This window comes from Thermobia domestica, chromosome 7, assembly GCF_964235325.1.
Source record: "Thermobia domestica chromosome 7, izTheDome1.hap1.1, whole genome shotgun sequence".
Classification (NCBI taxonomy): Eukaryota; Metazoa; Arthropoda; class Insecta; order Zygentoma; family Lepismatidae; genus Thermobia; species Thermobia domestica.
In genome coordinates this window covers 267,429,809-267,456,360 of record NC_137460.1, presented here as the reverse complement: position 1 = coordinate 267,456,360, position 26,552 = coordinate 267,429,809, and the positions used below count along the sequence as shown (strand labels likewise).

General features: G+C 35.3%; 1 protein-coding gene across 4 annotated transcripts; it reads right to left on the bottom strand.

Annotated features, from left to right (window-relative positions):
- Positions 1-25,571, bottom strand: LOC145690901 (uncharacterized). Of its 4 annotated transcripts, none has more exons than XM_081766322.1 (5): positions 20,698-25,571; positions 16,969-17,217; positions 16,145-16,309; positions 12,514-15,010; positions 1-3,774 (listed from the first exon to the last, which is right to left on the bottom strand). In XM_081766322.1, exons 1-4 carry the CDS (start codon positions 20,903-20,905, stop codon positions 14,700-14,702), a joined length of 933 nt encoding a protein of 310 aa, XP_081622448.1. In that variant the 5' UTR covers positions 20,906-25,571; the 3' UTR covers positions 1-3,774; positions 12,514-14,699. The 4 variants fall into 4 exon arrangements, with proteins under 4 accessions (XP_081622448.1, XP_081622449.1, XP_081622450.1 ...); XM_081766324.1 differs by having other exon boundaries at positions 12-3,774; positions 12,514-12,673; positions 20,698-25,567; XM_081766323.1 differs by lacking the exon at positions 16,145-16,309 and having other exon boundaries at positions 2-3,774; positions 20,698-25,569.
- Positions 25,572-26,552: the final 981 nt, after the last annotated feature.

Sequence of the window (26,552 nt, the reverse complement as noted above, 5' to 3'; positions counted from 1 at the left end):
ATTATCCTACTAGTCACGACCCCCATTTTGAGAAACACTGTTTTCTACAATCACTGCAATGGGAGTCCTTAGGGAACTAGCATACAGTTTTAGGGGGTTATGAAAATATAAAATAGTTTTTCTTCTACTATATATTTATTAAATGGCATTATTTTATATAACAGCTTTTATTTCGTATTACAAATTTTACTGTTATTCTTAGAAAAGGAAAATTACATACATAGTTTACAATACTAAATAATTGAGACGTCTGCAAGAGATGAACATTAGCTTCGCAAATATTCCGAAGAGATGACTTGCACAGCTTATGTTCACCTAACGCAAAAACACTATCATCAAGGTTGACCTCACACCAAATGAAACTTTTCGTTTCGCAACACTTTCAAATAAGGTCCGATTTTATTTTGATCTTATAGTAGACAGAAACACCTGCGTATGTTGCAGCATTATTTCTTTGAAAATGTTGCGAAATAAAATGTGTAATTTTGGTGTTTGGGTGACCTAAGGAAAAATATAAACAAAATTCTTTCAAACGAAAACAATTTTAAATCTTTCTTCGTTGTGCTGTTTACAGTATGTGATATTAATTGTAAGGAAAGGTGTTGAGTTCTAAAGACAGATACTAAGCAAAAATATTCAGACAGTAGCTTAAAATAATTTATGCCTAAAGAAAGACCACAAGGGACACAATCCATAGTGATGCAAAAAAATTTGTGACAACTTAAGGAAAAGGAGAGGTAATTTTGTGGATTATGTATTGAGACTCAAGTATAACCTTAATATTAAATAAGCGTGAGACGACTAACAGTATAAGTGTGTAAAACACCAATTTTCGCTCTCGACGAGTATTTAATTCTTTGGGACGCTTCGAGCTCTTCAATGGAGCTCTTTCTCAATCCAAAATAAGTCATATGTCCGCTATTACGAGTTTATGTTTTTAGTTTCGGTTATGGTTTAGGTCTCACTTAGTTTGGGTTGAAAAAAGAGCTCCATTGATGAACTCGAAGCGTCCTAAGGTATTAAATACTTGTTGAGGACAAAAACTAGTGTTTCTCTTACGTAATTAGTAATTGTTGTGTATACTCTATTCTCTGTACTTCTGGGAAATGGAAAAATAGTGTTTAAAGATTGAAGAAAATACCTAGAAGTTCTTCATTTGAAAAGACTGTTGTGGAAACCTTTAAAAGTCAGTGTCCTTTTTTGATGTCTTTAGTAGCTTCGATATTTCATTTATTAGTTATGTTACTGAATGGTCATGTAATTGCTTTAACATTAAATTTGAAGAAACTACGTGTCAGTCATTGCTTTACCGTTTTGAAAGGTTTATATCTGCGCGCTCAACGTGAACTTTAACAATTTCACAGGTATGTTTTCTCACGCAAAGATTGTTAAATAACTAGGTTAATACGAACTGTGTGCCATGGGAACGCAAACGAATTTTTCTCTCTCTATACGTGCATTCTCTGTGGCCTTACCCAGAGGAAAGAGAACGCACGTCCGTGCACCTGTGAGTTTAAAAGTTGATAATTCCAAAATTCCATGGAGCCTAAATATCCCTAACTCAGAAGACCTACATGGACTACAAAATAGTTCTTTGTAACTCGCAAATTCCTGTCCAATGGTTAAATTTTCATTTCCTGTTTTCATGAAATTTTTCACAACCACCACCTGTTTTGTGGGAAGGATAACCACACTGTCTTTCAAACTGGATATACAAACTGTGAATTCTTTGAATCTAAACCTCTTATATTGCTCGACGTCAACAGGCAATCCATCGGCTATGGTCCAGAGGAATGTCTCAGTTCTAATATTACATCATCTGTGATTTGTGCTGATTCACTTGGAAGTGATTTAAATTCGTTTAGTCTATTCAACAATTGTTCTAGGGGCCGATTCGGAGATCTTACGCACTTTTTTATTACTTGAAGATAATTTTCAAACAGGAATGAACTAAACTTATCTAATGGCCCATATCGCCTAGCGTCATTTGCAATATGGATCAATGAATGTGTATTATACACCAGCATATCTGTACCATAATATTTAATACATTTCTTGACAAATCTCTTCATCAAAACATCCGCATAATCGCACATTTCATTGGTCAGATGATGCTGCACCAATATGTAAGTAGCAACAGACAAGTTTAAGAAATGCTCATACAGCTCTGGCGTTAGTACAAGTGATAACACGACTGGACCTACGTATAATAAGAACTGCCGCAACTCCGTTGCTTTCCATCTATCTAGATATTTTAATCCTCAGACGCGTCTTGCGAATTCTTTGGGAATGTACGTGGACGAAAATTCGATTAAGCACGATAACAACTTAATCTTAACTGCAGGCAAACGAACTAGCAAAGATCCTCTCAACCAAGTTCTAATTAATCTACGGGAAACTCCCAACAAAATCAAATGCATATAGTCCAATGGGAATTGTGATATGATATCAAATGGTAACTCTGTTAGGGGAGATATTCCACTATGATGGTCCTCTTGCAACTGAGTTCTAAAGCTTTCATTAGTACGAAGAGGAGCATCAATGTTTTTAAATGTCATATGCGTTCCGTATTCTCCTTCTACAATGCACTTTTCACACGCAAATCTGGAGTTATGAGATTTAATACATTTTAGAAAAGCCCGCGCAGGAGCATCACATACGAAAAGACACTTTCCCACATCAATTGTGAATACTGCCTCACTGATTAAAATTCCATCACGGATAAGAAGTTTCAATTCTTGAATTAGATCTGAAAGAAAATCATTTGCATTGGATGGTTTTCCTTCACCAAAAATCGCAGCCACTAAGAAAGGTATTGGGTGTAAAGCCTCATTTATGACACACAGAATTGGCCAAAATTGTTTCGAAGAACTTTTACCTAGTGGAAGCCCATCAACATTGATTTTCAGTGATACACACGAAGTCGCGCTTCGTAAACCAGAAGTAATGGATCTTTGTATTCCTCTAGAGAGACCCAAATAAAAGAAATTACCACCACAAATTTGTTTGACATCTACTGAGTTTATTACTCCCCTTGTGAACACTGTTCTGGCGTCTCTAGGTAAATCTTCATGTCCATGTTTCCTCAATATTAATAATAATTGATTAACACACCCATACGTTAAGTTATTTTTAATAGCCCAGCCTCTCAAATCTTTTTCTATTACACTAGTATGAACTGTAGACGATCGACCACAGTAATCAACAAAATTACCTCTTCTCACATTATTGATCAGATCGTCAGGAATGTTACGATCATTACTTGAACTACCAGCACTAAGATCTTGACAGAATTCTAGATCACTATAATCCGAACTCAGATGTGAAATGTCAATGGTTGCATTATTAAAAGTTTCAGTACCAGTTGATGTAGAAGGGGCTTCTACATTAATACCTGAGTTTGTATTACTAACACACTTGCTCATCACTACCTGATGGTTAATTTCTGCTTCCTTTTCTACTGAAGACATATGTGAGTTTACTGATTTCCTTATATGATAATATTCTTTGTTTTTTATTGTACTTAATTTGCACTTAGGCATTTTAATTTAGAACAAAATCTTGTTTTACTTACTGCCAAATATTTTTCTATTAACAAAAAAGATTGTTTAAACGTATTCACTATTGTTATTCACAAATATTCCGGCACTTCACTAATAGGTGATTTTTTCTTCTCGCTCTGCCACCGAGTCTGTCGACAGCATTTTTAAAACATCGTGCCGTTATTTTGCCTGTCAAAATCTGAAAGGCTCTTCAGTGTTTTGTTAGATACTTCTGAAAAATAAAAAACAAATAAGTAGAAGGAGTGAAAGAAAATGGTTTTTGGTAACTAGACAACATGAATTAATTAGCATGCAAATTTTTTAAACACTCAACATTTTAAATTAATGAATATATGTAGAATTTATACTATGAAAGACTGTAAACTGCACTTAGTTGTTTGTACTTTGTCCAGCTTCTGTGACATTTTTTTAGATACAGTAAAAGTTCCCTTAACGAACACTTCTCTATACCGGACACGTCCATTATACGGACAAATGTATTTTGTTCCGGCAAAGATATAGTTTATTCTTATGGCAGAGAGCCTTCCCTTTTACGGAAACACTCAGATGCAGACAGGACAGTCTTGCTGTACCCACACCATTACAGTAACCTCTTCATAACTGACAAGAATTTTTTCAGCCTGTACGTATTTAGGAAGAAAATACTTTATTTAATTTTATAATATTCTATTCCGTTTCAATAGATCCAACAGTTAGAAGCAAATTTTGATCAGAAGCTAGTGCAAATGACTACACGACAGACAACTATTGAAGTATTCTTTTCCTAAGAAATTCACAAACCGCCATGGGTGGTTGGTTCTCTCTTAGTAAACTCTTATTCGGTTACTTCTACTTTTACTTTCTTCATTAATCACATTAAGAGACTTCTATAGAAGTGACTTGCACTTGAAAGAAAAATGACCCTATAAGCATTATGTTTTGTAGTACACGCCCATATAAACAAATCCCCCAGCGATTCTAACACTGAGTACAGTATTTCGATATTAGCCTCTGTTAGAATCACACAGTGGGGCTTATAAGATTGTAATGTTGATACGTCCGTCCGTTATTCCGCTCGGTAACTCTTAAACAATGCGAATTTTTAAATTCTGCTTTATGTAATCACCAGTAGAGTAATTATTTAGGAGGAATTCGTTAATGAATATCTCTTATTTGCAGACAAATAATCATATCCATCGCGATCAGTTATTCAGACGTTTCATTATATATTAAAGAATTAACTGTAAATAATATCTGCATAGTCTCGAATTAGCACTTTTGTCTGACAGTTAACATAATGACAAGTTTCCTAGTTTTCATCTGAGTCCTTCTTCCCATAGCTTTAACTCTTCACATCCAGTGAATCCCAAGCTAATAAACGAAATCAGTTTTGAAAAAAGAAATCACTGCGTAGCAGTGGTTTTGAGGGCCCTCATAATCAGGGTTACCAAATTCCACGAAGTAAAGGAAGAGGATATTAACAAATTCGAGAAGTTTCAAAATGAAAACAATTTATGAAACTTAAATTTTTGTTTGATGCTAACGGAGTGTGTATTATGATACAAGAAATCGCTGGATGAAGAAACTGGGAGTCAACTCTAGCACACGGTGTTCGCCATACAATTACGAAACTCACTTGGTGCGAGCGAGATCGAACATGGGGCCTCAAGCAGCAAAATCATACTTTGAACAGAAGCGCTACGTCTTACATAGCTATTGCTGAAGAGGGACATCGCACTCTAAAAGCAGTGTTTAAACAAACGGCGCTCCATGATATTAAAAATATTACAAAGTGTGGATGGATCCGATAATTAATCATTTTCAGTATCATTTGTATTGTTCATGGTTTTAAAGTTAATCTGATTTGAAATCTTAATATAATAAAGTCATGTTGTGTTTAATCAACAATCAGAGAAATAGTAAACATTATCATGCAGTAAGAAATTACGCATGATGTTGTTATTGTTTATATGTCGTCTAGACATAATGTGTACATTATGATGAAAAGACAGAAATTAAGAAAAGAGCTTGTAAGCTCTATGATGATGTAAAATATCTGTGTATTCAGCTTTGTTCACAGAATACATAATATCGGATATGACATAATATGCAGACTAGCAGAAATAAGCTGTCTGAGAATTTTGGACATGGCACAACAATGGAGAAACGAAAGTTTCTAACAGCTATGACATTTTGACGTCACTCCAAAGTTGAGGGGACACATTCCATCGTCTGGAAGATGGAATAAAAAGCTATTCTTTGTTGCATTGAGAAGGAAGTTTGGATAGAGCGATTCAAGCGTGAACATCCTAAGAAGAAGTTTACGAGGTGCGTGAAACCTCGGTCTCAGGTTCGAGACCAGACGACCTCCAGTCGTCGGTTGACAGCTGGACACCAGACAACGAGTATCCAGTTCTAAATCTTCACCCATGGTTCAGACAACAGGAGTATCCAGGTATGTCATCGGCTGTGGTGGGGCCTATGTTTAAATTCTCAGAAGTTTGTAGGTTCTGAGTCTGAGAGTGTCATGTCATATCCAAAACGCTAAACATCACACATCGCACTTATTAAATCAGAATATAGTTGTTATTTAAAGTTATTTGATGTCAGTCATTTATTATAACCTCTCGCTAAATTATGGTTTATTCCTGTCCTTTCCGGATAGTAGACAGAAGCGATCTAACTGCATCTCATTATACATTTTTCATCCCCATTAATTCAAGCACGATGCAGGGAGGTTGTCATAGTGGAGTGCTGGTGTTCGATTCCAGTGTTCGGCCTCAGTAGGGAAATCTAAGTTAAAATTTAAAGGCATGGCGGAGATACTGGTTCGGTTTCAGTTAAACCATAGTTAATTGATTTCCTATCGCATGCCAAGTGCAAAGTCTCCGATAATGAGTTGATTACTCACCATTAGTATGGTGGAAAGCGACCGTTGGTTCGGTTCCCGGGTGACATGGTAAAAGGGACTGTTGTTTCGACAGTAAATAATAGTATAGTCACTAGGCTATAAGGATAAATTAACTCACACCGCCCGCCCTTACTGGGTGATAGAATTAGTTTTACTACTATTAGAAATGTTATCACTAACGCAGCAGTGCTGTCACCATTGTGGTTCATCCAGCGAAATGCTTGGATGTTATGATAAATATTCACCGCACTTAGATATGTAAATTGGATAGAACGAAGTCATCAAATGTATATAGATTTTAGTAGTAATAAGTTTAAATATTCATTGAATGGGATTGGTAAATTTCAAATATTAATATAGTTATAGATTAAGTAATTAAGTAGTATATTAGAAATAAGTATTATTATTTATTGCTATGGGAATTTTCGGTTAATATTATTATATTTAAATATAGTTGGAAATACAGTAAGATTTAAGTTAGACATAGGTTAATGTTAGTATTAGTATTGGTATTAGGTTATTATTATAGAATTAAGTAGGCTAGAATAAAAATAGGATTAAGTGATATAGTTAAATATAGTAATTAAATAAAGCTAAAGATTTAAATACTGAGAAATCAATTAATAAATGAAGATAAAAATTTAAATGATAAAGAGATTAGGTAAACATAAAGAGTACGAAGAAGTGATTATTTTAATTATAAATAGAGAAGAAATAAGAAATATGATTTATGACGTTAAAGAAGAACTGTGAGATTAGTAAGCTATCGATAAAAAGAAATACAGGAGATAAGAATATCTAGAATGTAAGAGGCAAAGAGTAGACATATTAAAAAAAAGAAAAAGAAAATGTATGATGATAATTTGTGAATAATGACTATAGTTGTATAAGATTAAAAGTAATACAGTAATTGGGATAAAACAGTAAAGAATTATTCAAATTTTCTTAGAGGAAAATACTAGGTAGACGGGAAGTCACATTCTCGTCGAGTTAAAAGTGGGTCTTACCAAAACGTCGATGAGAATATTTTTATGTAGAGACTCACATAAGACTTCAATGATAAAGTAAGAAGAGACACAGAGGATGCCTCGTTTACCATTTGTAAAGCGGTGAGAAATTTTTTGGGGGGTGAGTCCAGTTTATCTAGAATAATCCGAAGAGTACTAAATTAATAGTTAAATTTCTAGTATTTAATTGAAAAAAATAAGTACGTAGTATGAGAAGAAGCATGAAGTAGCAAGAATAGTAATGTAAAGTAATAATAGAAGAAAGGCTGGCAAATCTAGTAGTAAACTAGGTTTGTTTCAGGCCTAGAAGTAGAGAGTAAAAAGTAAGCAACGAGTCATTTTACTTATTGTCATTAGGATTGAGAGGAAAGTGAGAAGGAAAGTAAGATCTGGAGAGAATAAGAAATAGTGAAGTAGACGAATAGAGAAATATACTATGATAGCATAAAAGATAGAAAATATAGTGACACTTTAGAAATAATTATGGATTTGACGTAAAAACATACCTGAGTTAGACAAGTAATATATATATAAAGAAATATGGATATAGAGAAGATTATACAAAAAGAATATGAGATATATTATAGAAATAGATGAAGTATATAGATATAAGAATATAAATGAATAAAGACTAGTAATATAATGTAATTTTAATAGATAGTTTTTTTTAATAATAATAAGGTAACTAGAAACAAATCATGTTTATAGATGGACGGCGAGGTGGACCGCCGTTTATCATCCAAAGTCCGAATCCGAAGGAAATTTCGGTTTCCATCGATCAAAACCCCGAATCTGTAAACAGGTTTTGGTTTCAGTTATCGTTAGTCAGGGTAATTAAATAAATTGTGAATTAAATAAATAGAGTAATTTAAATAACATAACGCGGAGAATAATAATAATAATAATTTAAATGTAAATATAATTAATTAATATTTGTACTTACCAAATAGTAATAATATCCATCTTGACGTAATTCATGTAACCATAGTTCAGTAAAAATAACGGAAATACACTACACGAAAACACATAGCACTAATAAACTAAAAATATGACATTCTCGGATTGCAGTACTGATAATAGATGAGTTTTTATATTAGGTCAATGAGTGGATCGATGACGGATCAATTGTTCGAAAATTGATCAACATTTCGAATATTGTTCACGAGTTGTGAAATAGAAAGAACTTGTGGCAGACCGACATGGTGTTGGTTGATTGAAAAGTGGGACACGTAGACGAGGATTGGTGGTCAAGGTTGACAAGGAAAAACACTGATTCAGCAGTGAGTTGAAGTGAAGCAAGTGTTGCCAATTACGCAGAAACAGATTGTGGTAATTGGTGTAGTTTTTGGCAAAGTGAAGTTTTTGTTTTTGGCATTGGTAATGATAATTAAGTGAAAAAAATTCGTAAAAAAGTGTGAAGTAAATATGATAGTGTTTTCGTATATTGAATTACAGCTTTAGTAGTGACAAAAGAAAAAGATATCAGGTAAGATCAAATTCCTGATGAGCAAAGGAAAAACATTAGAGTTGGAAAGTATGATAAAGAGTTATGCATGGACATCCGGAAGGATATTCCATCCTTCGGAGGTGCGAAACGAATTGCTAGTTCAAGTAAGCATACATGTATCATCGTTTGTGAGTTGAGCTTCAAGAAGTTCAAGATTTAGATAACAGATGGCGTAAGAATACGTTCTAGAAACTATATGGATATGATGAACGTTATGGAAAAAAAACGTAAATAAACAAAGATACCGAATAAATGAATTAAATAGTACTATTGTGATTAAATAAAGAAGATTTATTTTTAAGAATGAATAAGATAAAGAGTTAAGAGAAATACCATTTATATGTTTAAAATGGTTAATAGCATTTGTTTGAAAAAGATATACTATGTTAATAATTATTGTTTTTAATAGGTAAATAAAAGCCGATCTCTCGGAGATCTAATCGGTATCGATGCTACCTTAGTTTTGAAGAGGGGGCATTTGGATGGATCCGATAATTAATCATTTTCAGTATCATTTTATTGTTCATTGTTTTAAAGTTAATCTGATTTGAAATCTTAATATAATAAAGTCATGTTGTGTTTAATCAACAATCAGAGAAAAACTAAACATTATCATGCAGTAAGAAATTACGCATGATGTTGTTATTGTTTATATGTCGTCTAGACATAATGTGTTCATTATGATGAAAAGACAGAAATTAAGAAAAGAGCTTGTAAGCTCTATGATGATGTAAAATATCTGTGTATTCAGCTTTGTTCACAGAATACGTAATTTCGGATATGACATAATATGCAGACTAGCAGAAATAAGCTGTCTGAGAATTTTGGACATGGCACAACAATGGAGAAACGAAAGTTTCTAACAGCTATGACATTTTGACGTCACTCCAAAGTTGAGGGGACACATTCCATCGTCTGGAAGATGGAATAAAAAGCTATTCTTTGTTGCATTGAGAAGGAAGTTTGGATAGAGCGATTCAAGCGTGAACATCCTAAGAAGAAGTTTACGAGGTGCGTGAAACCTCGGTCTCAGGTTCGAGACCAGACGACCTCCAGTCGTCGGTTGACATCTGGACACCAGACAACGAGTATCCAGTTCCAAATCATCACCCATGGTTCATACAACAGGAGTATCCAGGTATGTCATCGGCTGTGTTGTGGCCTATGTTTAAATTCTCAGAAGTTTGTAGGTTCTGAGTCTGAGAGTGTCATGTCATATCCAAAACGCTAAACATCACACATCGCACTTAACCTATTAAATCAGAATATAGTTGGTATTTAAAGTTGTTTGATGTCAGTCATTTATTATAACCTCTCGCTAAATTATGGTTTATTCCTGTCCTTTCCGGATAGTAGACAGAAGCGACCTAACTGCATCTCATTATACATTTTTCATCCCCATTAATTCAGGCACGATGCAGGGAGGTTGTCATTTTTATACTTATGGCCTATAGCTATGCTTATAGCCTAGTGTCTATACTATTATTTACTATCGAAATAACAGTCGCTTTATGTCATATCATTAGTAGCTTTTACCATGTCACCCGGGAACCAAACCAACGGTCGCTTTCCACCATACTAATGGTGAGTAAGCAACTCTTTGTCGGAGACTTTGCACTTGGCATGCGATAGGAAATCAATTAACTGTGGTTTAACTGAAACCGAACCAGTATCTCCGCCATGCCTTTAAATTTTAACCTAGATTTCCCTACCCGGCGCCTCCACCATTTCAACCTCGCTGCATCGGTGCCTGAGATTTGGGAATGAAAATGCTTAAATGTGATGCAGTTAGGTCGCTTCTGTCCACTATCCGGAATGGACAGGAATAAACCATAATTTAGCGAGAGGTTATAATAAATGACTGACATCAAATAACTTTAAATAACAACTATATTCTGATTTCATAAATTAAGTGTGATGTGTGATGTTTAGCGTTTTGGATATGACATGACACTCTCAGACTCAGAACCTACAAACTTCTGAGAATTTAAACATAGGCCCCACCACAGCCAATGACATACCTGGATACGCCTGTTTTCTGAACCATGGGTGATGAATTGGAACTGGATACTCGTTGTCTGGTGTCCAGCTGTCAACCGACGACTGAAGGTCGTCTGGTCTCGAACCTGAGACCGAGGTTTCACGCACCTCGTTCGCCTTCTTCCTAGGATGTTCATGCTTGAATCGCTCTATCCAAATTTCCTCCTTAATGCAACAAAGAATAGCTTTTTATTCCATCTTCCAGAAGATGGAATGTGTCCCCTCAACTTTGGAGTGACGTCTAAATGTCATAGCTGTTAGAAACTTTCGTTTCTCCATTGTTGTGCCATGTCCAAAATTCTCAGACAGCTTATTTCTGCTAGTCTGCATATTATGTCATATCCGAAATTATGTATTCTGTGAACAAAGCTGAATACACAGATATTTTACATCATCATAGAGCTTACAAGCTCTTTTCTTAATTTCTGTCTTTTCATCATAATGTACACATTATGTCTAGACGACATATAAACAATAACAACATCATGCGTAATTTCTTACTGCATGATAATGTTTACTTTTTCTCTGATTGATGATTAAACACAACATGACTTTATTATATTAAGATTTCAAATCAGATTAACTTTAAAACAGTGAACAATAAAATGATACTGAAAATGATTAATTATCGGATCCATCCACAAAAGTAAAAAATTGGAACTGGACCCAGAATCAAACACGGGTCTCTAGTGTACCATCCGTTGCGTAAACACTGCGCCAGCGAGTCCTCTTTTCGGAACAATCACAACTTTTCACTCTTAATGTTTGGTGTTGTTTTCGCAGTAATTCAATGTCCGTCTTGAACACCTAAAACGGATTTGCACATTTCTATTAACAGTCGGATATGAATGAAGCGGGGGGGGGGGGAGGGTCAGAGACTGATCCCACGCAATATTTTTGTCAATATCTCTGTTAATTTTTCCATTAAAATTTTGAGCATTTGAGACATTTATTTTGAAAACATATTTCTCCCGACGGCAAATATACCAGTTTGGAATGGTCAAATTAATGTTTTCAAAAACAAATTCAACTCATAAAATCTACTGCTCACATCTTTTTAAAAATGAATGACGAGATACGAATCGACTACATGGAGATATTTTATCGTAGGTTATACGTACTGTAGTTTTCGTGTATTGGTAGAAGTGTTTATATGCGCGTATGTACAGAAACAATAGCTCACGTACATGTATCGTAATTTCATGTAAATATTTGAAGAGCTAGCAAACACATTTACTTTCGTTTCTGTACTCAGATGTATAGAAATATAATGGGGTCAGTAACTGAACCTTCCCCCTTCATTAGTATATATTAAAGTAATAATAAAATTGATATGCGACTGTTAAAGATGGAAGGAGAAGTCGGTTGTGAAATTTTGTAGACTAGTAGTACATCTAGCAAAAACATGGTAAGTATGTGAAAAATTACAAAAATAGGTTCTTCTTCCATATTTAATACGAAAACAATAATAATAATACGTTCTAGAAGCGTGAGGAAAATAACTACCTTTAATAACAAGTAGCAGATTAGATTTCCCAAAAGAAAACTTTCCATTAGCCCCAGAAAGATTTGTAGATACGGCTACATCATTCGTCATTAAGGCAAATAACATTCTTGCAATTGCATGCTTAACATCAGCACCTCCAAGTCGTGACAGGTACAGTTCCTGAAAAGGAGAAAACTGGTTACCAAGGAATTTAGTACACTCCGTTAGTAAAACGTCTCCATATATTATTTTTAAATAAAATATATTTTTAAAATGTTTTAAAAAAACCTCTTATCCATATGTATAAGGGTGTATTTGCGTTTTCCGAAACTAATTTATTGGTAATCCAATGACACTGTCCAAATCCAAGGAGTAATTCCTTCGGCACATTACAGCAAGAACACGCGGATCATGCGACAACAAGTAGTTTGAATATGTTCTTTGTCAACGGTACCTTTCATCCTATCAAGTAGACACAAAATTTGTACTAAATGAAATCAAAGCGTTAGCCTCAAAACGCATTTGTAATGTAATGAAATTAAATCTTTGAGTTTGACGTTACACGGTTATGCCGGGTAGGCCAAAGGAACGGTGTACGAAGCGTTGGAAAAGATTTACTAAACAAAAGCACTGAAGCTGACAAAACTAACAATTACGGATAACAAAAGCATAGTAACACCAAATACATAGCAACTCACTACCTTTTTTAAATTTCCAGGAAAAGCAGTTACAAGCAACTTTGACTTAATTGTTGCAATCTGCATTTTCATTTTATTGCAGCAACTGCTTAAACTGAAATATACGTAGTTAAAAACCATTCCACTTATTGCAGCTTAGAAAATAATCATTTTTAGACAACGTGCTTTATTTTGATCAATTATATCTTTAAAATGAGCTCTTTCTAAGTCTCCTACCCCTCTAATATCTATAAAGGTGCAAACCACATTTTATGCTACATGACCGTCCAAAAAGAGCTAGTATCTACATAAAAAAGTTTTTAGTGACTCATTGACTGACATCAACGCCTAGACCACACCGCTTAATGTAGAAAGTTGAAATTTGAACAGTGTGTTAATTTGTGATGTAAGGAGCCAGTAAGGCAGGATTTTTGGATACTCACAGGAAAGACGATAAATGGGGTGGCAGTTATTTTAATAAGATGGCTACATGGCCACGGTTCAGAATCTCTTTCGGTTAGAGATCCAAACTGACAATTAGAGTTTATATTTAAAATAATGTAATACGACGTGTTTCAGTTTTTTTATTTATTTTTAATTGACCTAGAAGAGAAGGAAAAGGAGAGGGGTTGTTTACTAAACTGCGTTACGAGATGAGGCAAGAGAGAAAACGCATATGCTTTTTTTTTTTTAAGCCTTTTCTGTTTGAAATACCTTGAAGCTTTCAATTTAAACATATAGGACCTTATGCAGAGTCGTTTTGAAGTATAATTAGCGTCATACTAAAGGCCTGACTACTGCAGGAAACATGTGTTAGTCGAATTCTTTACTATGGCAATAATCACGCGTGAGAACGTCTCTCCATAAGACCCATAGTGTAATATGTATTTTGTGCTATGCCATACCGTATGCAAATCTCTTTCGAAACACCACATGTCCGTCACATAGCAATATATGTATGAATGAACAAGTAGCATTCTTATTGCACGTCACATGGAGTTTGGTCAATGTTAAAACCGAAAATGGTTAATTTCTGTCACTTCCGATTTTAATAGAAGATTTAGAGTAGGTATATTCTGCACGCTTAATTGTTAGCAGGAAACAGCTTCTCGCTATCTAGTAGTGTTTAATCGAAAACGATTAACGTTAAAACCACAATAACCTATTTCTGTCACTTTCGGTAGAGAAATCACCTCCAGCAAAACTTTATTTCTAACTTTAAATCCTTTACAACGTAGCCAAAACTCAGTGATACAACCAGCAGTTCTTGAGATGTTTCTCTCTCAAATGGACGGACGGACACATGGACAAAGTAGGTATATAAATTAAGGGTTTTGTAAATGCAAACTTCTTAAAAACAATTTCGCAATGTATTTTAAATAAAACGGATTTTAAGAACTGGAAACTATATTTTTCAATAGCAAGGAGTAGCACAGGACTAACATGTGAATTCACACTAATATTATTTGAGGAGCGAGCAACATTTGGGATTGCAAGGTAAGAACGTTGTCGCACTGTATGCAGTTGCACTAAATACTCTGACTACTACTACTAAAGTACAACAAAAAGTACATTTTACTTTCTGCAATATGTCCACAAGATTTCAAGGGAAAGCAACATAACAGTTGGGTTTTGCTTCCCGTCTCCTTGATACTTTGATTTAGTACTTCTAGCTGCTGTCTTGTAGTTACAGGTAAAGTCGGCAGTTTATCGAATGTTGTAGTATCATCAGTGCAACGGTTCTTTTCCAATAGCGATGAAACCCCGTTCAGTAATTCTGAGTTTCTCTCAACCTGTCTCTTTATTATTTCCAAATTGTGAAGAATTTTCCTGAAAATAGCTGAAATAAAGAACAGCTGAAATAATTGAAATAAGAAGAAACCCAGACATAACTCAGTTTTATACGCAAATCAAAATATTGAGTTTCACAATGGAGTTTACATTTAAAATCATGCAATACGACGTGCTTCAGGCTTTTTTCTTTCTTATTTCTATTTTTAATACCTAACCTAGAAGAAAAGGAAAAGGAGAGAGGTTGTTTACTACACTGTGTTACGAGATGTTGGAGTTTTGTGCGAGACTACCAGTCCAGATGATTCTTAAATGAAAGACAAGAGGGAAAAACGTCGTGCTGTTTTAGTTGAATTTCTTTTTAGTCTTTTCCGTTTGAAACACCTTGAAGTTCTGCATTTAAACATATAGTGTTACATGTATTTTGTGCCACTCTCATCCACAGAGCTAATCATTTTCATGTCACCAAGCCAACTGAAAACAATTTGTATCCCTTTGCTACAAAATAAACTATTAAAAAAAAAAAAAACTCCTGTTATATTCTGCTACCCTAATTTCAAGACACCATTCACGCTGTTCTCCTTGCTACTACAGGCGCCTTTCATGCGTGGGTTCTCAGGTCCGATTCCCGATGGGAGAACACAGCAATTTGATCGCGCTATAGTGTTTCCGATTCCGCTTTAAATCATGTCTCACATATCACTACTGAAAAGCAATGCTGAGGAACAAACTTAATTTCTAAACATGTGTACTATTCCCATTTTTCACAAAACATAAAATGAAGCTACATTGAGGATAATGTTTTTTCTGATAATTTAACTCTGTTGTAAAGAATAAGCTTTACTATTTCACGGAAGAGAATTCCTTTTCTCGAATTTAGAACTTAGTGAAGAAAAGTAGTGCTCATTTTTACATCAATTTAATCAATGTTATTAAAATCTTATCTAATTTTATGAAGCCAAGCATATTCAATACACAATGTGATTTCTTATTATTTATTCATCTACCTCTTTGTGTATGGAAATTTTCTAACCAAGATTTAATAATTAAGCTAAAGGAGACTTTTACACCTTCACTTACACAAATTAGCCACAAAAACCTTTACCTGTTCAATACTAAAGGAAAATTGTCAACTTTAATGACTTAAGGAGAAAGTTTATACGTAAACAAAAGAAAATAACACCTTTATTTTCACTATGGACCTCTTCAATATTGTGATTGTCATTTATATCTGAGATTGGACTACATTTCTCAACTAATTGTACAACAGCTTTAGAGGTTGATGCTGCATCTTCTAGACAACTATTATCCTCTGCTTCAGCGGATAACTTGACATTTTCTGTGCTACCTGGAAAAGAAAGTAGTATTCAATATTCGTAGTTTGAATATATAAATTTGACATTCAATGAGTTTCATATTGCACAGCAATAAAAGGTAATCCCGGTTTTGAGGGATTTTCCTTCTTCAAATTTAACCATACTTCATAGCAAAGAAGTGAAATGAGAGAGACGTCGGCGAGGGGAGGGAGGGAGACGGGTGATGAGAAATTAATGAAATGGTAGATTAAGAAAATGGAAGAAAAGGGAGAATAACGAGAAAACCCACGCACGCGGTGTTTGTCCACCCCAAAGCCCACTTGACGCGACCTGGAATCGAACCGGGGACCCCAAGTGCCAAAGGTGAACGCTCTACCACTGAGCCACCGCGCCCCCCAAATGGAGAATCGGGATACAAAGAATTTTATACAATTCGTCGCAAAATATTTTACACTAAAGGCATTTGTATTCTAGTTTTGCAGTGCGATAAATATTCCCAGAATTCAAGCATCATACTTGAAGTAGCAGTAGCTATCTCAGGTTAGTGTATATTTTACTATGATATTTGAAACAAGTGATCCCACATTACATTACATAATTATTAAAACACAGTGTAAACAACAAGTATATTATATATGCCCTTAAAGTGCAGTCGAGAATAAAATGTGAAATAAAGTGATTGAGAACATACTTATGGATGATGGTTGAAACAGACCAACTGGAGAATCCTGAATGCCGTTATTTTTGCCAAATAACGGATGGCTCGCTAAGTCTTCATCTGAACTTATGTTCTCCTCACTGTCAGTCTCGTGAAAATAACGACGAGTTTTCCTACGTTTTCGTGCCTTGCGCTTTCTTTCGTTTTCTGTGTCGGCGGTAGTTGCTAAATCTGAGGTTTCGACTGCAAGTACCTCTTTCTCTCTTGCCTTTCTGTAATTGTCTGAAATTGAAAAAAAAATCAGAGGAAATAAGTTCGTTATTATTTATCTCCAATTAACAGTAAAGTTTTTTTTTATATTCCATTAATATGAAATACCACAAATTCATTACTTGAACATCTATGTAACGGAAGGTTATACAGAATTTGGACAGAATAACGTGAACAGTAGTCGGAAACAACACTTAAAATTTCAAGCGTTATTCCACAGCATGTATTGCGATTGGCGAGCATGCTTTTTTGTTATTCGTGTAGACCTCGTTTACCTGTTCTCACTACCAATTATGAACGGTATGATTCTGTGACACTGTGGGAGATTATGATTTTCTCCAAGGAGCATTGTACTCTTGCCTAGAACGATGACTATTCCTTTGAGATCATTTTATAGAGCAACGTCCTTCCTATGGTTCAACCCGATCTATCTGCCTGTCACATGGTTACTATTTTCACAACATGGTATACACAACATCACGATTAACTTTCGCGCCTCCCTAGGGTTCCACAATCGCCAGATTTCAACGTCATCGAGGCATTAAGGTCTGTTTTAGAAAACTTTATTCCGTCTAGTTTTCGTCCACCCTCATCTCTGAAAGAAATGGAGCATACTATTCCAGAGTGCTATTACATATTATTAACCACGAAGCAGGATTTGTGTGAATCAATTCTTTGTTTAAACCAGGCTATTTTGGCCGCAAAGAGGTGTTTGTCATATACGGTATTTATACTTTTCAGTCTTTCGAGTTGTTTACATTATTCTGTTTCACTATTTACAAAGATGACACAAAGCGGAGATGAAAAACCAACTAAGATGACAACGAGAACAATGTAAATACACAAATTTAAGGGGAAACTACCCCTCCCAAGTTTTGTTCGGTAGGAATTTCGAGTCACTTGATTATGATTCCTGATTTCTAACTGTGACGAACGGAAATGATTAGTACGTTGTTGGCTATGTCCACATGAAGTAAGTAATGCTGCTAATCTGGTGTTTATATTTTTGGCATTTGTTCCGAATCGCCCAGCCAGTTGCACAAACACTTTACTGACAAACAGTTAGGTTACAAGATATAGCTGAGCGAGTAAAGGGCGTGACAGGCCCCGCAGGGCTTTTTTTTTTTTTTTTTTACCTTTATTACAATCCGCACAATCACAGACGTGACGCTGCCATGATAAAACCTTTCTATACATTTTTTTTTGGTTTATTGCATTTTCCCACGGTCACGATAGAGCCATGATTGTTTCCGAATCGCTACTGCATCCCACTGAATCGTTTCAAACGATTACGTCGAATTAAAGTTAACAGTTTCGAATGCACTGAATGATGAATACGGACCATTAATTTCTTTATATGAATCTATGTTCCGTATTTGTCATTTACAGCAGTTTTGGAATTGTTAGTTTTGTTTTCGACTGATCGTGTGGAACGGTACACTGAGTAGCAGTACCGGATCCGAAGGCATGGAGGGAGTTGGGTGAGATTCTTTCATTCTCATGTTAGAAAAATACAATTAATAATAATAATGTAAATGAAATAGATAATGCCCTACGGATCTCACAATACGCTTCAATTATATGCTCTATGAGTTGAAAGGGTGGTTATTGATATATCCCTTTTTATTAGTGAGGTTTTGAGAAACGTGGACCTACAGTTTAAAGTGAAATCTGAACGACCATAGCGCGTACTACTACTACTCCCACCAGGATCCTCCGCTCCAAAGACGCGTGCTTCCAGGTTTTCTTTTGGCTCCCCAGTCGAAATAATTGATGAAAAATTATAGTTCTTTCACTACTTTTCTTTTTATTGTTTCCTAAATGATTTGCGTTGGGCGACATGAAAATATGTTACTTGACATAGATAAAATTCAAGGAGGCCCATGAGAAGTAATTCTTGAAAATTACTTTTTTTTTTTTAGAATTTGCGTACAAATACAGTTGTGAACGTATGGCATAAAAAAATACAATGCGAAACACACATATCAACTTCTGCTAGGTGGCCATTAAAAAGCACGAATGCTAACTAACTGAAACTGTCTCAAAGCGAAGCTGGGGGGCCCACGCTATATCTCAGCTCGGGAGTGCATCCGAAGGCCACAGGCACGTCAACGATGGCAAGTATACGCATAAGCGAGCGTAGTAAAAAGAAGTGGGTTTTGGCAATGATAGAAATCTCAATGGCACTTGACATGGTTTCATACTAGTAACGCGGGAAGGCTCTAGAACACAAGTCCCCCAATATAGGTTAGTAGCTAGAATAGTTCCTTTCAGAACCGAAGCTTAATATTGCCGAGCGAGGCACGTCGTTTTCTGTCTTTATTACAGTTGAATGAGAAGGGGGACGTGTTCTAGAACCTTACCTAGCAAAGGTCCACTTGTAAACATAAAATGAAGATTAACTGTATACTGTGCAAAAATCCGTTTTCCGTGCAAAACAGCATCCAATTGAGCCATCTTTCATATGCACTCATTTATTTCATACGTCGTAAACCATTTGTAATTATTTTACACTAGTACCGGTAATTCAACATCTGTACAGCTAAAATACTGGTATATTGCTCTATATTTAATTCTATCGCCTGCAGAAATGAGATATCTTATAATGCAAAGTATGTACATTTTACCTGTAAACCTTCAAAAATGTGGTTCGCCATAAGTAAACCAGTACCAACACATGTACTAGCCATTATGAATTGGAAGACTTGACACAGAAATTATGTAAGTCATACGTGAATTAAACACTCCACTCGATTTAACATTGGCTTGGGGGCGCAGTGGCTCAGTGGTAGAGCGTTCACCTCCGGTGCTTGGGGTCGGTTCGATCCCAGCTCGAGCCGTGTGGACTTTGTGGTGGACAAACACCGTGCTCGTGGATTTCCTCGGGGTTCTCCTGTTTCCTTCCACTTTCTTCACTGCACCATTTCACTCATTTCATTATCACCGTCTGTCTCCTTTAGCCTAACTGACATAACTATGGGACGTTAAACTTCAAGATTGCATTTCATTTTTTTAACATTGGCTTTTGGATTCCAAAAATTCAGATTTTGTTTTTACTCGAAGGTACTAGACCTGTTAACATGTCATGAATACAATGTGGCTACCCCAAAATGAAATAGTATTGAGTCGGATATGTCCTTGTACACTCAATACAGTAGCAACAACATAGGTAAACACAATTCGATTTGTTCGGAGTAGTGCATTGGAACACTGAATAGTGTTCATTCTACACTAGAATTATTCCTTATGTACAAGGGCATATGTATTACCTTAATAATGCAATACATACCGATTCATCCAGAAATTTGATAAAACAAGACGTCTGCCATATACATGGAACATTACGAGATAACTAGAAGTGAAATTACCGCCGGTATCGTTACTGCCTCTTTATATTAAACAGTCTGTGCTTCCGTTTTGTATTGTAAATTTCATCGGAATAAGGACAATAACTATGAATCTATCATAATATATAAAATGAAATATACTTACCGCAGGTGTAAAGCTTCTTTATCTTGTACTGTTTCCAGGATTGCTCAGGATTGAAATGAAAAATCACATATCGATGAAATATATTCGAATTTTTACCAGTTCTTAGCCATGCACATTTGTACTCTGTGCCTTGTTCTACAATCCAACAATCTGGTACTGTAGCTAAACTATCATCATCAAAGCAAACAACTGAAAATAGAACGCGCATGATGTAATACAGTACATACACGAATGTAATACTCTACATACAAATACAATGTCTTGGAAAATCCCACACGCGGACAGTTATAGACTATTGACAAACGCAAAGCGAATACATCGAACCGAAGTTTTCGGAACAAGGCGGCACACCAGACGGCGGTCCGTTGTCCATATATCGCCTCTTAGTCAGAAAAGACCAATCGCTGGGTATCCGCCTTCGGTCCGAATACGAAATCTAGCCACCAAACGCACTAGCGACAGCAGCCCGAATACCGAAACTGATCCGCATTTGCTTACACATTCGAGCGGCCGTGCCGCCGTTGTAGATGGAGGACCGAAAGCGCGTGGCGGCATTTGCTAATGGGGTAATTTTGCACATTTCAAGTTGGTAGCATTGTTATCCTGGATGTGAAGGCCTGAATCAGAAATATTCGATTAAACTTTTCTATGCAAACGTTATAGAATTGCCTTCTGCCAATTTTGATGACTCACTACGGTACTTGTGTTTTGAGCAGGTGTGTTTCCAAGCCTAGTAACTTATTGTGAAATAGCTATCATTTCACTGAGTTTTTTTTCTTGTTTTGAAAAAAGAAGATAAGATGAATATTGTGTAGAACCTGTACCGTATACTGTATGAATAGTGTATAGAAGCTGTACCATATAAAAGATGTAAAGAGTAGTTACCAACCTTATCTCTCAAGATTTTTGTGTTTTTAAGATTCCTGAAGGCAGTGGTTTCATGGTAAATTCAAGATCGAAACATAATAGCGTCTGGAGGAAGGTAAGATCATTATGTCGTTTCATTAAGTTTCTGGTTTCAAGTTTGTTAAAGTTCAGTTCTGCGCTTAAATACAACTACTATTAATGCGAATACAGTTACTATTTCTCTGGACATTCCTGACTGGGTATGTGCTGTCATCTCATGATATTATTGCCACTTTGCATACTGTCAAATGGGCTGAATAGAAACATGGGAGTCAATAGAAACAAAACTCCCAGATTAGTTTTGGATATATCTGAACGATAAATTAATCAACAAAACTGAAATTTCCTAACATAGTCTTATATGGCTAAAGTGTTCACAGCAAACACAAAATGTTTTAGCGAGTTGGGAACACTGAGGTAACGGCAGCAGCGTTAATATGTTACTGAAATCCTACACGGTATTTTGGCGTTCCACAAACTTTCTTGGCAAGTATGACATTTTCATATTTGTTGCATTTAAACATAAGCCAATTTTGTAGTTTGTTGTTTCATTTAACCCTCGAGAACTCGCAGCGCAGTCTTTTCGACCACACCTATAAATATTCTTTGATTTTGTTTAGTGACTTTGAGAAAACTTCCCCTCTAATCCTTCCCCAGACTGTATTGTTGAAACACACCACCGCTTTTGGCAAGTATACAATTCATTTAAAAATATGTAATTCATTCCTGAACGTCAAATTTACAGCGCGGTCTGTGCGCGAGTGCTGAAGGGTTAAAGAGGTTCATAGTAAACGTTTTCCTTTCGTAAATTATTTGTAATCAAAATTTAACTTTACTAGGTTATTGTTACGATTTTTAATTAATGGTGTGAATAGAAACACTTCTTGAGGAGTGGAAAATTTTTGGGGAGCGGAAAAAAGGACCTGATAGGAATGAATCAACCATCTCTAAGAACAAATTTCCAAGGCTTCCCAAAAAAAATGTGTGACAAACTGAAGGAGGTAAATATCAGGGCTGGATTTGAAAAGTGTGGAATTTTTCCCTTTTGTCGAAACCAAGTACTGAGGAAGCTGCCGAAAAGAGACACTGAACGAGAAGAAACAGAACAGCAAAGAGACATCTCAGACTGTAGACCGTTCCCTTATGGGTCTTCTCAAGAACATGCGAGATGAAAAAATTAAACAACGGAAGAAGAGGGAACGAATAGATGTTTCTGGTAAGAATTTTGGTTTGTATTCTGGAAATGATACACTTTCATCAAATCACAACTGAGCTCTCTTACTCCGACAGCAACGAAACGAATTTCTCACGAACAAGAAAGTTGATGCATGTGGAACAATCGTCATCAGAGAGCTCAGACTATTATTGTCTTCCCGACAGTGACAAACATAAGAAAATGTGAACATGGTGGGTATGTGGGAGTGTTTTATAACCCGTGTATTGTCGGAAAAGGAGTGAGACAACACTCCAGAAGACAACATTCCAAACGATCATGAACTAGATCATTGTTTTCTAAAGCTGGTGATTTTGCTGTGGTAAAGGTTTAAGGGAGCTAAAATACTCGCTGAGGCTATTCGCTACCCAAGTGCGAAAATGTGAACATGGTTGATATGTGGGAGTGTTTTATAAGAGGAACAAAAACAATGAAATTTTTAGAAATTTCTGAAGAATCGTTCTTACTATATGAGGATATTCTGACGAAACTGTCGGGTCTTATTAGGAGTTCGTCAGCACGCTTTAAGTATCCGATAAGTTTCACTAGTGATTTCAGTGGTTAAGTCTTTTTTCAAAGGTCATCAAAATTATACGGTTGTTTGTACCTACTTTGTATTTACATTGTATTGTTTTATAAGTTTGTAACTTATGTAATACTGGTCTTACTGGACTTATATCTTGCAGGTATCAAATAAATAGTTCGTATCAACAAATACGCTGTTTCTTTTTACCTTCCCAATATTACAAAAAAACAACAATGAAAATAAAGTCATTGTTCCTATTCACCCCTACCCATGGGGTGAATTGAAACATTAAAAAAAATCAAGGTGAAGAAAAGTGGAGATGATAAATTAATATGACGTTTACTTAACTTCATTAGCATATTAAGACCGTTTTCTTGGAATAATCTGATAAGCGAAATCTTTAACATCACCAAACTTATATACTCATATAGCCAAAAATGTGTTTCTATTCACCCCATTTGACGGTTACAGTTTTGATATTTCGTGACTTTTCACGTCACACTCAGTTAAAATATAAAATAGTTGTTTAACAAATTGTTCATTACCATAAACAATTAATAAAATTTCATTTAAATTACCTTGAAGATTCTCATACTACTTGGATACATAATAGAAAATATCTATGTTGCAAGTTCTATGTTGCTACCTGCTAGTATCCTACGAGTTTTGAGCTCTCTCCAAGAGCTAGACGAACAAATGTCAAGAATGGAATATTTTGCTGGTAAATTATCAGTATTTTTAGAACCTGTAATTTCAAAACTGACTTCGAAAAAATCTCAGCCTTCCACTTTTTTTCGTCAACTGGTTTTTCGTCTACTTGAAATGTAAAATTTAAGTCTAGTTTTTGAGGCTTCATACGTAAACTTCCTGATTTTATACGGAATAGCTCAGCGTTTACATCTTGAAGTGCAAAAATAAGGAACTGTCCAAAAAGGCAGTATGAAGTATGATAAAGGCTATTAATACACACAAGTACTGAGTACCACCAATCTCTGAACTAAGACGTCACACCAAAGGCATGAACAGTTCAAACAAGTGACTCACAAACAGTTCCAGGAAGTGACTAAACCTGTAAAAACCGATTAAAGTCACTGCTTTTGAGTCTAATCACAGACTTGCCGTTAAAAAAAAAAAAAAAAAAAAAAAATCATGTGATTTTGAATGGGTTTCAGCCTGAAAGTTACAAACCCCGTAAATCTTGAACTGATTAGTGTTCGGATCATATTCTTGGACAAAGGGAATAACCAAATCAAATAAGTTTACAAAAATGATTTTTTCTTTTCGTCAGCTGGCACTTTTGTGGGACATATGTTAAACTATTAGAATGTGGTTCCAGAGTCGGTACCAGAAAATACATAATTATCTTTACAAATATCGATAATTGCAAAGTAACGACCAATGTGCAAAGTAACCCCGTATTACGGTATCTAGTAACCACTGAAAACGAAATGGAGTATCAAAATTTAATGTGTAAAATGATGACACGGAACCAGAAAAATGTTAGGGAATGAAGGAATCCATATAATTAAGAAATTACGTCCCTAATGTATTGTGGTATTTCGGAACACAAATAAGCAAGCAAAGAAAACATTTCAGAATGTTACCTATAAAATACTTGGGAACGTTCAAGTACACATTCAACACGCAAGACATGTAAGTTTTTCCTAAATAAATTATTTTGCGCTATCCTCGTTTACAAACATTCTGCGTAATGCCCTAATCTGCATAGCAATCTTCTTTTTACTGGTCATCTAGCGCATGCTCGTTAGACTTGCTTTAACAATAATTCATATATGATGTACGTTTACTAATCTCTTAAAGGGATCCTGTATTGAGAAATCGAGGTCCATACCCTAGAAACAATTGCTGGGAATATAAAAGGTTGACTTCCTTGAAAGAAATGAATGCAAATATGAAATGGATTTGTGTATGGACCTCTACAATTAATGAACATCCATTGTTGGTAAACATATTCTTTATGTTGTATTTTGCTAATGTCTTTCTAAACCCTCCGGAGAATTGAGGCTATACTCATTTGAGCTAAATCCTGAATAAAATTACAAACGTACATTTTTTTTTTTTTAATATAATACGTTCCAAGTTTAATTTGGAAAATTTTAGGATGAATATCATTCTAGCGATTTGTTATTTTACAGAAGTCTCTATATAAATAAAACAATATCGTCGAGCACCTATATTTTAAATATGTGCAACAATTAGTGGGTAATGTGTAATCAATAATAAAAGAATCAATTTTTTATCAAGATATAAACTACGTAAGATTTGTATGAGTAGTAGTATATATCTTGAAAAAAAAATATTACTTTATATCTTAAAAAAAAAGATTCCTTTATATTATTTGATATACAGCTAGTGTATGTGTGCCATGCCATTTCCAAATTGTAGATTACCAACTTACGTTCGAGACATCTCCGATATCTAAATACGGGGTATGTTTAGTACAAGGGGTCCAGAAGCACGTAAAAAACACAAAATTTACAGGAGAAATGAGTGATACAAGTACTTAGACGTAACATAACGTAACCAAATCTAACATAAACTAAGGCAAGGTTCTAGATTACTGGTCCCCCTTCCCATTGAGCAATAATAAAGACAGAAAACAACGTGCCCTGCGGGGCTCTAAACCGCCTTCACTCCCTAACGCTCGCTCGGCAATACTGTGTAGATTAAATGTATAAACTTTAGTAGAGAAAGAAACCCACCCAGCTACTAACCTACATGCGGGGGACCAGTAATCTAGAACCTTCCCATAAACTAACGTAAGCGAACCTGAACTAACCTAAATTAGCGTAATATTAATAGAAATAAGGGAAATTCTATCATTTTTTTGGAAAATTATGCGGGACTTCTACAATAATATAACATATTCTAAACTAACCTAACGTAACCTAAACTAGCCTAACCTAACTTAAACTAATCAACCCTACCCTAAATTAACCGAATGTGAAAAGAAATTACCAAAATTGTAACAGTTTTTAGAGAAAAGAGCTGGACCCCTTCTGCTAAACATAGGCCCTAAATACTTCTTGTGAAGCATTTCTTTTAACCAACAATTTTCCGAACCCTTGTAACCATATTGTCAATGTGAGCCAATTAGTATATGAAGATTGAACATTACCTTTCTGGCCGAACTCAATTTAAATGTTTTGTGGTTAATTGTTGGGTCATTAGAGTAACGGTACGACGCAC

Excerpts from the sequence above, each read along its gene's own strand:
- LOC145690901 (XM_081766321.1), bottom strand. The coding sequence starts at position 3,542 with ATGCCTAAGTGCAAATTAAGTACAATAAAAAACAAAGAATATTATCAT.